The sequence below is a fragment of the Battus philenor genome, unplaced genomic scaffold, assembly GCF_028537555.1.
Source record: "Battus philenor isolate CCGP_79_NKW_IND1 unplaced genomic scaffold, ilBatPhil1.0.hap1 SCAF_16, whole genome shotgun sequence".
Taxonomy (NCBI): Eukaryota; Metazoa; Arthropoda; class Insecta; order Lepidoptera; family Papilionidae; genus Battus; species Battus philenor.
The window spans coordinates 9,827,280-9,842,324 of NW_027181678.1; the positions used below are offsets into that span (position 1 = coordinate 9,827,280).

At 32.8% G+C, this 15,045-nt stretch overlaps 3 protein-coding genes across 3 annotated transcripts; 1 reads left to right on the top strand and 2 right to left on the bottom strand.

The window, feature by feature from the left end:
* Positions 1-10: 10 nt before the first annotated feature.
* Positions 11-9,387, bottom strand: LOC137919560 (fas-binding factor 1 homolog). Its single transcript, XM_068762656.1, has 11 exons — positions 8,316-9,387; positions 7,948-8,099; positions 7,061-7,242; positions 6,719-6,979; positions 5,576-5,769; positions 4,261-4,367; positions 3,561-3,686; positions 3,353-3,490; positions 2,252-2,361; positions 718-1,228; positions 11-117 (listed from the first exon to the last, which is right to left on the bottom strand). Exons 1-11 carry the CDS (start codon positions 9,385-9,387, stop codon positions 25-27), a joined length of 2,946 nt encoding a protein of 981 aa, XP_068618757.1. The 3' UTR covers positions 11-24.
* A 373-nt stretch (positions 9,388-9,760) lies between these two features.
* On the top strand, positions 9,761-13,424 carry LOC137919563 (ubiquitin domain-containing protein UBFD1-like). Its single transcript, XM_068762660.1, has 6 exons — positions 9,761-9,896; positions 10,017-10,453; positions 10,563-10,688; positions 10,799-10,940; positions 11,995-12,041; positions 12,250-13,424. Exons 1-6 carry the CDS (start codon positions 9,884-9,886, stop codon positions 12,358-12,360), a joined length of 876 nt encoding a protein of 291 aa, XP_068618761.1. The 5' UTR covers positions 9,761-9,883; the 3' UTR covers positions 12,361-13,424.
* On the bottom strand, positions 12,145-14,924 carry LOC137919562 (uncharacterized). The gene is made up of 6 exons (XM_068762658.1): positions 14,512-14,924; positions 14,197-14,444; positions 13,973-14,105; positions 13,652-13,781; positions 13,262-13,342; positions 12,145-12,687 (listed from the first exon to the last, which is right to left on the bottom strand). The coding sequence occupies exons 1-6, from the start codon at positions 14,869-14,871 to the stop codon at positions 12,674-12,676; spliced, it is 966 nt and encodes a 321-aa protein (XP_068618759.1). The 5' UTR covers positions 14,872-14,924; the 3' UTR covers positions 12,145-12,673.
* Between the last annotated feature and the right edge of the window lie 121 nt (positions 14,925-15,045).

The window sequence follows — 15,045 nt, forward strand, 5'->3', positions numbered from 1 at the left end:
TCTTTTATTTTTAATTTGTGCTAATTATTTTTTATCTATGCTCCCCTTGTCCTCGAGGTTGTTTATGACTTTTTGTACGTCCAGTCGTAACATCATAAACTTTGGATCCATATAGTCCTGAAAAATAAAAAAAAGATTAACGTAGGTGCACTAAATTCACAATATCACTTTCTGTCGTTACCAGTAACAGACAGACATGTGCTAAGCATAGCACTGAGAGAATAAAAAGATTTTCAATTTAAGTAAATAGATATACATATATATTATACGCTATTTACCTTAAAGTTTGTGTCAGCTTTTTACGAAAAGATCTTCCATATGCGAATGGACGAGATAGCTAGTACGTGCTAGCGCGAAAGAAACAACAAACTGCTGTTATGGAAGTAGACAACTAAAGGATTACTATTGTTAATTGATCTATAAGAAACTCGTTGAAGCTTTGACCCTAGAGTCCTGATCTGCAGAAACATGTATAAAGAGTAGACAGTTAACATTGTTAAAGTCCTTTGAAGATGCTGGATGAGAGCCGCTTTTAACGGATCCAGGAAATCGTGTGTAGACGGTTTCTAGCAGAAATAGTAATAAATATATATATATATATACAAGGACTATATGTTAAAAGTGTTAGGAGTGTCAATGTATACCTTATTTGTAAGCAAAAAGATTTAAGGCTTTAACATCTATTTTCAATCACACTGTTTATATATTTACAAATACCTTAAAAACCCCATCAGACGTAACATTTTCTAAGTGTCCACTTTCGTCTACGTCATTTACATTGATCATTCCCCCACGTACATCGGAAAGTCCCGTGTCATGCCGCAAACCAAGCGTTCTTCCCATAAGATGCGCCATTTCCTGCTCTATTGCACTAAACGCATGGTTCATATTGGAATCGTTATAATCTCTCGAAGCTGGAACTTCGTAATTCTGAGCGTATGCAGTTTCTAAATTGTCCTGTGTCCTTGGCATGGAACGGCATAATGAACACTGCTGTCTACCCTCCATTCGTTTCCAATCGTTGTGAAGACTTATTCTCTCTCGTGACAATGAGATCTTCTCCCTTGCAATCTGTTTCTCTCTTGTATTTAAAGACACGACGTGTTCCTGTAACCTGCGTATCTTCTCTTCGTATTTTCTCTGTTGATTCTCAGCTTCTATAAGTTTTTTCTCCGCCATTGTCTGTTTTTCTAATGCAGTTTTAGTGAGGATTTCTAAATCTTTACCTCTGTAAACATAATTAAAACACGTTTTATTACACACAAGCACTATTCGTATATTACACTTTACACAATCGTATAATAAACCTTACTACTTAACTAGAATGTTAAGCAGTACGTCTAGGAATAGTCTTTAAATTTTAAATATATTAATTATTTCATTTTAGCTTTAGCATATTGAATATATGTCAATTGTCTAGTCGTAAATCTGTATAAGAAAAAAGGGCATATGCGGGCATATTTTTACGTTAATATATTCCTTACGTTACGATGGCAACAGCAGGATACATCCCACTCGTTATTTTATGTGAAGAACGAAGCTCAGATCTATTTCTTTAGTTTACAGTAGTAACCCATCGTAACATAGAAATATATTCGGATCATCATTTCAACAGTAGAATGTTCACTTCTGTACATAGCAACTTTCGTTCGTACCCCAGAGAGACCTCTCAAAGGCTCGTTGAGCGACCATGAGTTTACCAAAGAGGCTCAAAGCGAAAGACCATATTTCTCTTCATCTTAAGGCACAAAAGGGATATTTCCCAACTTTCGACTAACATAGTTTGTCAGTTTGCCCCAGGCATATGTACGACTCAACAACTTCAAAGAATCGAGCCTACAACTAATATTGGGGTGAACACGACATAGGCGTTGGACGTAGTCTTCGTGGGACTAACAAGTCACTGATTTGTTATTTTGGTAACGGGCAAGAAGTTAAATATCCTGATTAGTTATTTATAGATTAGTTAATATTTTATTAATTAACTCGGGCACAGGTTGCATTAAAGTTAGATCTATTACTATAATATACCATAATGATTACTACATATCGTCAAAATGTTACATCAATTTTATGGCCTAAAATGCACTTACTAAGATCTAAGTGCTTTTTAGGCCATAAAATTGATGTAACTTTCGATCAAATATCTAAAGACGTCACAAACATCTACGTCTTTTACCTATTTTACATAATTTATATAAATATTAAACTTTATTATGAAAAAGACACCCGAAAGATAATAAAGAAATACTTTGCCAATATACGCTGCTCTTCCATATGCAACTCTTGTTTCTCCAGATTCAATTTGGACCGTTCCTCGGCTAACTCTTGTAACTGGACTTCAAGTTCAGCGTTCGTCTTCTACAAAAAATTATATAAATTAATACAAATATAAAAAATTATAAAAAAAAAACAACTCAGTTAGTTAGGTAGCCAAGGTAAAATTATACTAACGGTGAGACTTACAAACACTTCACATTTATCTCATTCATCTATGAAGAAAAAAAAAATGCAATCTACAACTTAAAATTATAAAATTTGTTAACAATTATAACTTTTAAAAGTAGAGATGATATCTATCCTAACCTAATTAAAAAACTGTTCTGTGAAGTAAACCAAACAGCTTTTGTTTTCAACACGGATCAATTAAATTTATACTCCCTTTCGAATGTTTTTTTTTGCTAGGGTATCGGATATGTACATCTTTATCATTACTTTGCGAAAGGGATGACTCTCGCAATCTTATGCAAAATTGCAAAATGGCATTGCATTTGGTGTTATTGAAGTTATGCCGCCAGTTTATATAATCTTAGCACTGCTCAAATCATTCAGAGTTTGTGCTCACTTCATCGAAACTGAACTCGCGGAAACAGGATGTATATAGTGCAGTGTAAGTGTTGCGGAGCGAGGACTACTCGGCAGTCGGGAGCGATACGCGCCTTTACTGACCGCCCTCGCTTGAACGCAAGCTAGTCGGAAGCGGGCGTAGTTGCCGTTGGTATTAGTGTGATGCATTTTCGGTGCTGCCGAAGATTCGGAAGCAGGTGTGATTATATTTGTCTCTCGGATGGAGAAGTTTAGTCCCGACTGATATAGTTAGAAAGAGGAGAGGTTAGGTTAGAGATAATACATAGCTTCTATTGTAGGAGCTACATACATAACGGAAAGAAAATACTACGTAAGGTATGCTTTTTCTCCAAATCGATTTCACTCAATCAATGAAATGTCAGCGAAAAGTGCTATTTTCAATGTTACATTTTTGATGTTAAACAATTTGAAGCGTAAAGATTGCGATGTCAAACTATTCTGAATGAGCCTCTAATTTTAAAAATATTAAAGATCGACAGTTTACCTCTAGCTGCAACTTTAAGCTTTGTACAGAAGCTTTCTCCTTAGCATGAAGCGCAGAATCTTTAATAACTGCAGCCCTTTCTTCGTTAATCTTTGTAATTTTCTCTTGGTACTCCTTTTGAATGTCATCTTTTAACATCTAGAATCATTTCAAACAAATACCATTAATAAATTTGAAGAAAATTTACGCTCAACCATAATTTTCTTACTTTCACTTCCTCGTCCTGCTTTTTCAAAACGTTCTTTGCAAATTCTGTTTGTTTATTAAAAGTAGCTTTTTCAAATTCAAATTCCATTTTCTTTTGCTTAAGCGATGCAGTCTCTTCTTCGATCATCTGTAACAAACATATATAATACGTACTTGACGAACTATTTCTTTCTTTGTTACAAACGGTTACTTATTGCAATATTGGCATGTACAGATTCAGTTATTTAAAAGAGGCAGGGTGCAATGGCGCTTAGACTAAACCCTGTTTTGGTAGTGCGGCTGCCACCTGAATAACCTAACCTAACTAGCGATTACGGACCTGCGTTTTGTTGACAAACAAGGGACTTCGAGACTTTTGCCTCATGCGCCGCGCGACTGAGGGAACTCTTTACGATATTATTTCCGCAGGCGTGTATCAGAAATCATTCCGTAAAGGCATTCCGTACGGAACAGTAATATGTTATTCACCCAGTAGTCCTTCATTTTATTAAAGACATGGAGCATATTTCTACTCCTTGGGTTCTGTAAACTAAAATAAGTACCAAAACTCGTGAATTCCCTCAAGAGCTTCAAGTCGGGCCACTACACACTACTTTATCACCGCATTACAACGAAACAACAAATGTTCAACAACATAAGTATTATTGGAAAGTATATTCTTAAATATGTTCTTTGACTACTTGATGGAAGTATTACCTTACCGTCGTCATTTGCTTCAGCCTCACTTCCAGCATGTGGATCATATCTTTACTTTCCGTCTTCTCTTTCTCAAAATATTCCCTTTCTTTTTTCAACTGCTGTATCATATCTAAAATAAACATATATATAGACCATTCTTAATTCCTATTTAGTTTTCAGAATTTAAATACCTGTTTCTGTGGCCAAATAAAACCATATCCGCGGCATTTGATTTGTATGTTGTACATCACAGCTGTAGCACAAATTGCAGATAGAAAATAGTAAATAGTACTTCATAAACGTACATACCAATCTATCGGAGCACTACAATAAAGACAATGCTGTACAAAACGGAAACACGTCAGTATTTGTTGTCTTTCCCTTCGGTCGGTTGCACAAAATCAAATGCCGGGTATTACACTAAAGTATTCGAGAGCACTAAAACCCATAATATTAATTATAATAACAAAAGACAGCCATTTTTATCGCAGGGTCATGAGCGCAACGAATTTTTGATAATATTTTTAGTTAAAATTCACGTGGAGGATTTTTTTGTTTTACTTCGCATTAAGCGAACGCACTTCTTCTCGCCCTTCTTTGCCCATGGACGCCCCCCACATACACCAGAGGCATAGACCGCCCCCAAAAATTACCACGATGACCGGTCTTGCGCTGCCCGCATCCAGCGACTACCTTATCTAAAAATCTAATAAACCTATTAAAATACATCCGATGAACGCCCTACTTTTCTTTAAGTTTCGCACTTTCCGATATAAATAATAGGAAAAATCTGTCATTGACTCAATTAAATGGATTTTTTTCGTGATAATATATTGCTAATCTGAAATCTATTTTATAAAGTACGTAACGTTTATTATCCTTATACACCAACATCTCAATTTGCGTCGTGGTTACGTTCCAAAAAATCACGACGCAAAGTCAATCAAGATTTTTCATAGCAAGACATATAACGGTCGAATATAGGAAAATACTACTGTATAGAAAGAAAACTGAACAAAGTAAACATTTAAAAGCAAAAACAATAAACTTTAGCAATAAATAAATTGTAAAAATAAAATTTACCTTTATATGTTTACCATGTAACCAGAAACAACACGTAAAAATATATCGAGGCACAGTGAAAATAAGTAGTAACTAAGCAGCGAGCCACCTTCGATAAAACGCAAAACGAAACGATGTAAAGCTTGGTACTGGTGTATATGAAATCTAATAAATTTAAACTCTAACTAAACTATCGGCGAACATCACATTCTATTTTGACCTTATTTAATATAGTTTAGTTGCTCTTTAAGTTATCGTAAACATGGCCATATTCACCAGAAATTTGTGTTTCTCTTATCTGTAAAGTCTTCTCGGTATCTTGCTGCGTTTTATCAGCCAACGTCGAAACTTTTTCGACTAACTCTTCACATTTTAATTTATTTTCCTTAATATCTCCTAATAATTGTTGAATATCTGTGGAGAACCCCGCTGAATCCCGCATGAGAACTTGCTCCTGTTTGACAGCATTTCTGAAATTATTTAAATTACATATTTTAATTGAATTTATATCGCGATAAATGAATCCGTGCTGAAAGGAAACCGTTTTGACACAATCCCCAACATTAAAAGAGCTACGATAGAGATACCAAGGGACGATTTAAAGCACTTCCAAAAGAAGCTTTTCGGAAGTGCTTTCAATCGTGGAATCAACGTTGGGATAGATGCGTCGCCAACCAAGAACGAGGAGAAGAAGGAGAAGGAGAAGGAGATTAAGTTGAATTTATACTTAATACTTTGTTCGCGATAAATATTATTATAATATACAGTATTTTTGATTATGCCTCGTAAGTAGACAAACAAATGTTCATGTTCTATAGAACATTAACTAAGGTTTAAAAATTTCGGAACTTTTAAAGTAAAATTTTATTTTGACATACATTTAATCACCTTTAAAGTCCAGACATTGATACACTGTACATTTAAATATATCTTTGTACATTGTATTGGTCCCAACTTTCTCTGTACACTACTATTGCCAGTATGATGATTCTATGGTGAAGAACCTGGCAAGCAACTAAATATAGTTAGTCTTTTAACGCTAATTTACAATTTTTTCTGTTATAAATCTTGTATTTGTCAAGTTCTAATGTTTTTCTTTGTGATAAATCATGCTCAATGACTAGAACAGTGTTCCGCAACCGGCGTGCCGTAGGTCAGATACAAGTGTGCCGCGGTAAAAATTAATAAATTGAAAATTTACAATTTTCTTTTTTCATTATACATATTTTGTATTTGAGAGACAGTGTCACGTTATTTCGTCTCTCGAACATACCGCCGGTGTGCAGCGAAAATCTAGGAAAGATTTTAGTGTGCCGTAGAAGAGAAAAGATTGCGGACCACTGGACTAGACCAGAAATCACTTATGAATAAATACCATAACAACCAATACGATCTATAATAATTAAAAAAGTGCTATACTTTATGTTCTCCATGAGCGCCGTGTGGTGTTCTTGCAAGACTTTCACATTCTCCAAGTGCTGCTGACGTAGCATCTCTTTTTCAACACTATGCCGTTCAACAAGAGAAGACACATTCTCTTCCGTCCACTTCTTGTAAAGATGATGATGCTCTTCCAGCCAGTTTATTTTCTCCGAATAAAACTTCACAACTTTATCGCTTTCATCTTTCATCCTTTCTTCGGTTTGATTTAAAGAAATTTCTAGAAACGCTAGTTGTCTTCTGCGGTCAAAAATAAATGTTAGTAAATTATATGTGCTCTTTTCAAAATCGCAGAAAATTAAATGTGTAAAATATGTATACCTGTATGATGTTTCCATCAGATCTATTTCCTTATCATGATTGTCTTGCAGCGATTGAATAAGTTGCAGTAATTGCTTCTTTTCTTTATTACGAGGATTTTCATTGTTGTCCATGAAAGTGTTTCCACCCTCGTTACCAACATTGTCTTCATCTTGATCTGTGTTGTTCGTTTCTAGTAGTGCCTAAGATTGTCGTAATGACTTTAATTTAAGATAATCCAATTATACTATTAAAATATTCTTCTCTAGATAAGTTAATGGAATCACAATAAAACGCAGAAATTATCAATGAAAATTTAATATACCCCACATTGACTAGACACATATCTATAAATTTAGATACAACTAAATCATCACCAACATTTTAGCCGTAAGACTTTCCCTGTCGCCCCTTGATTTCCAATAACTGCATCTCATTTCTTCTTATTTTTTATTAACATAGGACTATATAAATAGTAACTCAAATACTTCTAACGATGATAAAGCATTTTTTTCAGCAGTTTTCATTTAAATTAGCTGTTTTCTTGTAAATCTGAACTAAATCTGCGAATGTTATGTTGATTTAAGATTTAGGTATCATGAGGTATATAGAGAATCTTGGGTGTAGGGAGGGAGGTTCTCTATCATAATTAAAATAAAATATTAAAGGGTGAGGTAAACTGCATGACGGCTTCATACGGAACTCCATTGCGCATTGCAAGCTTACACTTTCGCGCGGCATATAAGTTATCGTCCTATTATATTTTAGCCGAAATCCATCGCCTATCAACCAGAAGATTATTTGGACGCCGGTCGAGACTCGCCGGTGAGCAAAAAGCCGATAAAATAAGATTCAAGCGGCAGCTGTAAGATTACTTTAATAAATTTAAGTATAAATCACTCCATTACCCTAATTCTCTTTGATATTCGATCTTGATGTGCATTTATAATTGCTTGCATCTGCAATCTGTGATTTACTTGTTTTTGCAGCATTTCCTCCAGTTGCGTGTGCTGGGCAAACGCTGCTTCACGTTGCACTCGCTGTGTTTCTCTCTGCTTCACTGTAACAGTTAAATTATTCTTATTTAAAATATTATTTAGGTTTCTCTTATCAATCATTAGTATCGTAATTCTGTTCATTACGATACAGATTGATTGGTTATAGATGTAAAAATTTGAAAGCTTTTTGCTGACAAATAAGCTATACATTTACTCCTTTAAAGCTTTTACAACTATAACCAATTACCCTGTACATTAATCGTAATAATATGTCTCACTTTGCATTGCAGCTAATTTTTCATCTTGTGCTTTTAATTGCAAGGCTACCATTAATTGAGCTTCCTGTTGTTGCAAATAAAGAGCAGCCCCTTGTGCTGTAATGTCATCATCACTTTTCGGAATTACAATAGAGTCCACTAAAAATTTCTGTTTTTGTGTAACCTCCGCAGGTTCCATTTCCATCCGATTTTCATCTTTTGTGATTATCACTTCATCTTTACTTGCATGCGGTTTTGGGTCGGAAATTTCGTTCACAGTCTCTCTTTGAATTTGTGTCTTGGTAACCTTTTCCGTCTTTTTCTTTTTATCGCTATTGCCACCCAACCATGAAGGTATTTCAATATTATCGTTTTCTAATTCATTATTTTTATCTTCAAATATACCTAGCCAATCTTCACTAGACTTTGTTTTTCTTTGTTGCACAGCCTCATTTGTCTGAATTGCAGTTTTTTTAGATAAAGCCGCCTCCTTTGGTTCCGTTTTTTCTAGAATGTTATCGAAATTATATTGTTGATTTTTCACTGTCGCAGGCTTTGATATTTGTTTGGTCTTTTTTGATGGTGTACCTAAAATATCATCTAATAATGACTGTGATCCTTTTTTCTCTTGCACTTGCGTATGCTCTTCTTTAGGTCCCATTAAACTGTCTAAGATATCTATGTTTTCCTTGCTAGTTCCAACTTTTGATTTTAAGGGAGTTTTTTTGTGGTCTTCTAATTCATTCAACAATAAACTTTTAGAGTCTTTTGGTTCTTCCTTTTTAAAGTCATCATTAGCCGTATACTTAAATGAAGCTGATCTATTAAGAAGTGGACTATCAGATTTAAACGTATCATCATTTTTTTTAAAAGGTCCTCTCACTTTTGGGTTTTGAATGTTATCATTTGAAACAATGTCCTTTGATTTGTCTTTACTAACAGTCTCTAGATCAAATAATGCACTCTTTTTTTCAACTGTGGCGCTTTTCTTTTTCACAGTTTTCTTTTTCCCCAATATATCATCATCAAAAAAGCTATCATCACTACCATCACTTAAAATTCCAGCAAGCGGGTCGTCCATATTAAAACTCATTGTATCAAGATAATTCTTTTCACACACTACGCTATACTGGTGTTATTGTACAAATTGTTAAATACAAATACGTAAAATAAGTTTTTGTGTTAATCTCAAAGATATAATAATACAATACTATTTAAATTTCAAATTAATTTGTTTTATTTTGGTTTCCATAGAGACATATTCGTGATTCTTGATACGTGTATCAACTAAACATTAAAATATTCCAAAAAGTTTAATGTGCTGAATAAATCGACATTTATCATCGCATATTACTTATGAATAAAAATAAAATTTAAGCTTGCGCCCGATATTAAAAAATGTAATTTAAAAATAACTAAGTTTCCCCAACAGCGTAATTTCTGAACGCTTCGTTTACCGGTGACGATTGACGAAAAATTTGTTGCTTCACGTCAGCCAGTCGGCAGTATTTTTAATTATTTTTTCAAAACAACGGAAATTTCAATCGGTTTTTAATATATTAAACTGAAATTTTTAATCTTATGAAAATATGGATTATATCGGTAAGTTTCGCGTAATATAGGTATTTAATTTCTTCGTCGCACGTCTTTTTGACATCTTTGTGGTCCGGTATACCGAGGTCTTTTGTTCTAGAATTTTGCTAACTCACGATTTCTTTTTAGCATCAGGAAAAGGTGATACAACAGAAAATTGTGATCCAAACACGTTATCAAACGGTACAACCAAGACTGTTATAGAAAACAAACATAATGCTGATAGTGAAAAAGTGCCTGTTGAAGCTCCCGCAGAGAAAGCGGCATGTACATCAGAATCAACCGAAGACTCCGTCGTTTGTGAAATTCCGGAACAAGTCGAATTTACTGTAGTTTTTAACAAAGTCAAACATGACATAACATTTGCTTATGACGCTACTATATTAGAATTAAAGGCTCATTTAGAAAGAATATGTGGCGTTCCACAATCGGCACAGAAGTTAATAATCAAAGGTATGGCCCGCGATACTATGACACTCAGAAAAGCTGGAGTTATAAAAGGTGGTAAAGTTATGCTTGTTGGGTCAAAAATGGATGACATATTAGCAGTAAAAAGTGCACCAAAGGTATGTAACAAACATAATATGAAGCTCTATAGAGCCATTAAATATAGAACATTTACAATTTCCTTTTCTTTCTTTTATAAATTTATGAAGAATCCTAAAAAAATTCCAGGAAATAGCTGAAGAAAAATCAAATAGTCAATCAAATAAAGAACCGCTTTGTGTGCAAAAGAACCATAGAAAAGTACTTGATAAAGGTATTCCACCTGATGTCATGCCAGGAATAAAAGGAGTAAAGGTATTATTTACATTAAGTTCATTATTATCTAATCTTTTTTACTCATTATATTTCTACTACATTAGAAAATTAAGATTTATTAAAATAATTTAAAATACATCATTTTACAGGAACCATTGCCACCAATTCCTCTAAGCGGAATGTTAAATAAACATGGAGGTAAAGTGAGACTAACTTTTAAGCCAGAACAAGACCAACTTTGGGTTGGTACTAAAGAACGCACTGAAAAACTAGCCATGACATCTATTAAAAGCAAGTATCATTTTATTTTATATTCATATATGCAAATATACCTATAGACCACACACTTAAGGTAAAAAGCACAACAATCTTGTAAAATCTCGATAACCTGTCAGAGAGTGAATATCAGCTAACAGAATAGTAATAGAAAGAAGAGTTTTTTTTAGATAAAGAAGACTGCCAATGCATTTCTTGGAGACTCCTTAAACCGGCTTTGTGGCTTCTCAGCCTAGAGAACCATGCCCAACCCTTTTCCCTAAAATATCTCATCATCTCTTGATTTCTTAACATATGTTTGTGTCATTATAATAGCCATACTTCACATTTCTCATTTGCTAGTCCACATAAAAACTTTCAATGTTCACCAAGGTACAATACCATCCCTGCTAGGAAGCCATGATTTAAAATATAGATACACATCATTACTTTATCTTATCTAAATATAACCAAAAGAGTAGTGATAGCCTAATGATTAAGAACTTACTTATAAAGGGGGATTGATACTAATAACAGCAACCAGTCCAGCCATGTTCACCTCTCTGGGGTATTCTTGAATTATCTTAATTAATCTGTGTTATATGACAACTTTCAAGGTCCATTGTGCCTAACTTGGTGGCTAAACTGGTGGAATATCTAATATGGCAATTCAAAACAGCTTGCTTAACTTAGTTACTGCAAAAATGTTTATTTTTAAGAACTTGTGTTTTACTAATTGTTATAGCTTTAAATGCCAACATATAAAAAAGCACTAAAGTCATCAACATCACTGGATGCAGGACAATTGGTCCTATTTCAAATCTACAATAAAGCATGTTTACAGCAGTGGATGTCCTATGGCTGTAATAATGATGGGGAAAAAGAATTATCAATGACAATATTTAGATAAATTATTCTTACCTGCTTGAATTTCTAAACTCTCTGGATCTCTTAGCATAAATTACTTAGTTACTACTGGAATACATAAAAATTCTTAGAAATTCCATATTAGAATGTATGTGTGCATGCATCATTGGTTTGTCACTATGTTGATATTTTTCAAAAAGCTAACATAATTTATTTTGCATAGGTATAACTTCAGAACCCATCAAAGATCATGAAGAATACCATATCATGGTAAGTATTTTGTAAACTATTCATTTAATTATGATTAATAAAAATTGATTAAATTCATTATTTTTTTATTCACAAATGTATTTTTAAATTATTCTTAGTTATTTACTCTTGTATAAAAATGTTTATTAACTTGTCTTTTGCGTTTTGTATTTTATAATGTAGGAATTTGCTGTCATAATGATTTTGAAACCTTTTTTTTCTTTCGTAGGGCCTTCAGTTAGGAACGACAGAAGCTTCAAGGTATTGGGTGTACTGGGTGCCAGCTCAATATGTTGAAGCCATAAAGGATGCGGTACTTGGTGTATGGCAATTTTTCTAATATAAATCATTGCCCAAATTACTGCCCATTTATTATCTATCTTTCCATAAACGCTATTGGTTGGGTAGTTGCAATATTATAGAAACATTATTTGAAACCCTGGCTCGCAAACTTTAGTTTTGTGTATAACAAAATTTATCCATTTGGGCTGATTTTGATAATCTTTGTGCATATAATTTTGTAATGCAGGGGTTTCTATTAATTGGCAGTCGTAAGCAAGACATATAGTCTTTATAAAGTATTGCTTATATACTGTATGTACTGTTTCTTTTGTGATATCATTATGCCATGTCAATTAAAATTGTCCATTGAATTACTGACATGTATCTGGTCAAAAGAGAAATTATTTATTACTATTGTAAATTTGCAATTCATGCATATTCGAGTTTTTTAAGCTGTACAGATTTGCTGAGTACAATTTTTTTTAAACATTACTGCAATATTGGTAAGCATCCGTAATAACTCTGATATCTTTGTCTCCTCATATTTTAAACCTGATCTCTATGTGAACTTCACAATATTTGGTCATTAAGATGGAGAATTAGCTGGAATGAAGTTACAATTTAAAGATGGTTTCTGTATCACTAGTAATTCACGTGTCTGCAATTTGACTTCACCAGCTAGGTCTTCATCAACTAATATCGACATAGAAATAGATGAAAAAATGTTTTAAACTATATTTGTTTTTATTAAACCCATCCCAATATTAAATAATTTGCATGATATTAAAATACACTTTAATAAGTCATATAAATAAAATATAAGCCTAAAGTGGTAGTCCCTACATAAAATGGCACCTTATAAGAATTAAATAATGTAAATAAAGTTTGTAAAATATTTGGCATTTTGATATGTATATAATACTTTTTGTACTCTTAATTGTTATATAGAAATACTTAACCATATTCAGACTGTAATGTTATAGAAAATTGTCCCTTTGGTATGCTTGTTGCATGATACCAGACTCTAGTGTCCAATAGTACTGAAAACAAAAAAGTTATTAAATAAATATAATTACTTCATAAAAAAACTCAACTTTTAAATTAAAGGCTAAGTCTAACAATAGCTCAAATTCTACTCAATAAAATTAACAACAATCTAAAATAGTTAATGTAATTACTTTGATTTATCTTTTTTTTTTAAATTATATTCTGATACTTTATAATCATACATTAAAATTATTTTTTTGTATATTAATACAAAAAAGAATTTTCTGAGCATCCTACTGGTAAAAGAAAATGTAAGAAATCTTTTTAATTATTCCAAAAAGAGGATGTAATATCAAACTTACCAACATCTCCTGGTTCTACATAATACTGAAATTTGTGACACATGTGTTCACATTCTGGAACTGGAGCTATAGACCAGATTTTGCTACCCTTAATCTGGCCTTGCCACATAAGGCGAGGTATATAATCTAGCTGGAAATTTAAACACAGTTTATAACAAAAATCTTGGATAATACAATTATAAATTATGTAAAGATTCTTCATTATTCCCCTATTATATTAACATGTATAGAATTATACTGTGCAACTATAATTAAATTTTAATATCTTCCAGAAATGACAGTTTAGTTTTGTTCATTTAAAATTATTGATAATAAATTTACATGCATCACTGCTCCAATTTCATATCCAAGAAATATATTTTCAGTTTCTGGAAACTCTGCATCTTCTGGCAAAAATTCGGGAACACTGTAATACTCTCTCACCTTAGCCCTGATATCAGGATGACAAATAGTCCTGCGAAGTAATCAGTCCAAATCAAAAATGTGTCAATAATATCATTAAAGTAAAAAACATTTTCTTGCATCAGGGTATAGGCAAAACTTACCACCCAACATACCAAGGCTTTTGCCCTAGTTTATTATTTATTCTTTCTTCTGGCATATTAAAAACTTCTTTTAGAGAAAACAGGTCAGATTTAAAATTAAGAAATTGGCAACCTTCATCAAAGGTTTCATAACTTCCAATAGTCTGTTCATAAAGTCTCTTAAACATGTAATAGTTAAACTGCTTTATTGCTCTCCAGTGACTGATAGCATTTTTGACAATAATTGGTTTTGATGTGTAAGAATTTATCTGTAAATGAAATTAATATTAAAAAACTGAACTTTTAAGATATCATCGAAATAAAAACAAACCTTACTTTAAAATCGTCCCGAGTGACATTCCGTAATATAATTGGTTTCGTAACATTTGCACAAAAGTCACAATCAGTGAGAGGCCGCGTCGCTTCCCACACCAAATAATTTACAGGTACTAGACATCTAGCGCTTAATACATTGTGCACCAAAATACTGGTAATAGCTATAAATACTGAAATTAATGCAACTGTTAATATAGTTTTTGTACTTGTTACTTTAACTGTGATTTCTTCTTCGGTTAAATTACAAATATAATTAAATTGTTCTAAAGTACACTTCTGTAACCCTTTTTGTAATCCAATTATTTGTAGCTGCTTCAAGCGTTTCTTTATGTAACTAATATCTACATGGGACGTTTTCATTATTTCATTTTAATTGTTGAAATAAGTTGTTATTCTTTAAATTAATCTTAACAATGTGTATATACGTTTGACACTTATCAATTTAAGTTTGCCTGTTGTCTATTTTTAAATTGAATTTATTTTCGCTCTTTAAATAACAATTTTTCTTTTTCATTATTCGTAATTAAGGTCTTT

What these genes read in the sequence shown, in the direction of transcription:
- LOC137919560 (XM_068762656.1), bottom strand. Translation starts at nt 9,387, where the DNA reads ATGAGTTTTAATATGGACGACCCGCTTGCTGGAATTTTAAGTGATGGT. An exon ending in AGCAGGACGAGGAAGTGAAA is followed by an intron (nt 3,491 to 3,560) that starts GTAAGAAAATTA and finishes AAATGATTCTAG; the next exon opens with ATGTTAAAAGATGACATTCA. An exon ending in GCTTAAAGTTGCAGCTAGAG is followed by an intron (nt 2,362 to 3,352) that starts GTAAACTGTCGA and finishes AATTTTTTGTAG; the next exon opens with AAGACGAACGCTGAACTTGA.
- LOC137919563 (XM_068762660.1), top strand. An exon ending in CAGGAATAAAAGGAGTAAAG is followed by an intron (nt 10,689 to 10,798) that starts GTATTATTTACA and finishes ATCATTTTACAG; the next exon opens with GAACCATTGCCACCAATTCC. An exon ending in ATGAAGAATACCATATCATG is followed by an intron (nt 12,042 to 12,249) that starts GTAAGTATTTTG and finishes TTTCTTTCGTAG; the next exon opens with GGCCTTCAGTTAGGAACGAC.
- LOC137919562 (XM_068762658.1), bottom strand. Translation starts at nt 14,871, where the DNA reads ATGAAAACGTCCCATGTAGATATTAGTTACATAAAGAAACGCTTGAAG. An exon ending in AAATTGGAGCAGTGATGCAT is followed by an intron (nt 13,782 to 13,972) that starts GTAAATTTATTA and finishes TTAAATTTCCAG; the next exon opens with CTAGATTATATACCTCGCCT. An exon ending in TGTAGAACCAGGAGATGTTG is followed by an intron (nt 13,343 to 13,651) that starts GTAAGTTTGATA and finishes TTTTGTTTTCAG; the next exon opens with TACTATTGGACACTAGAGTC.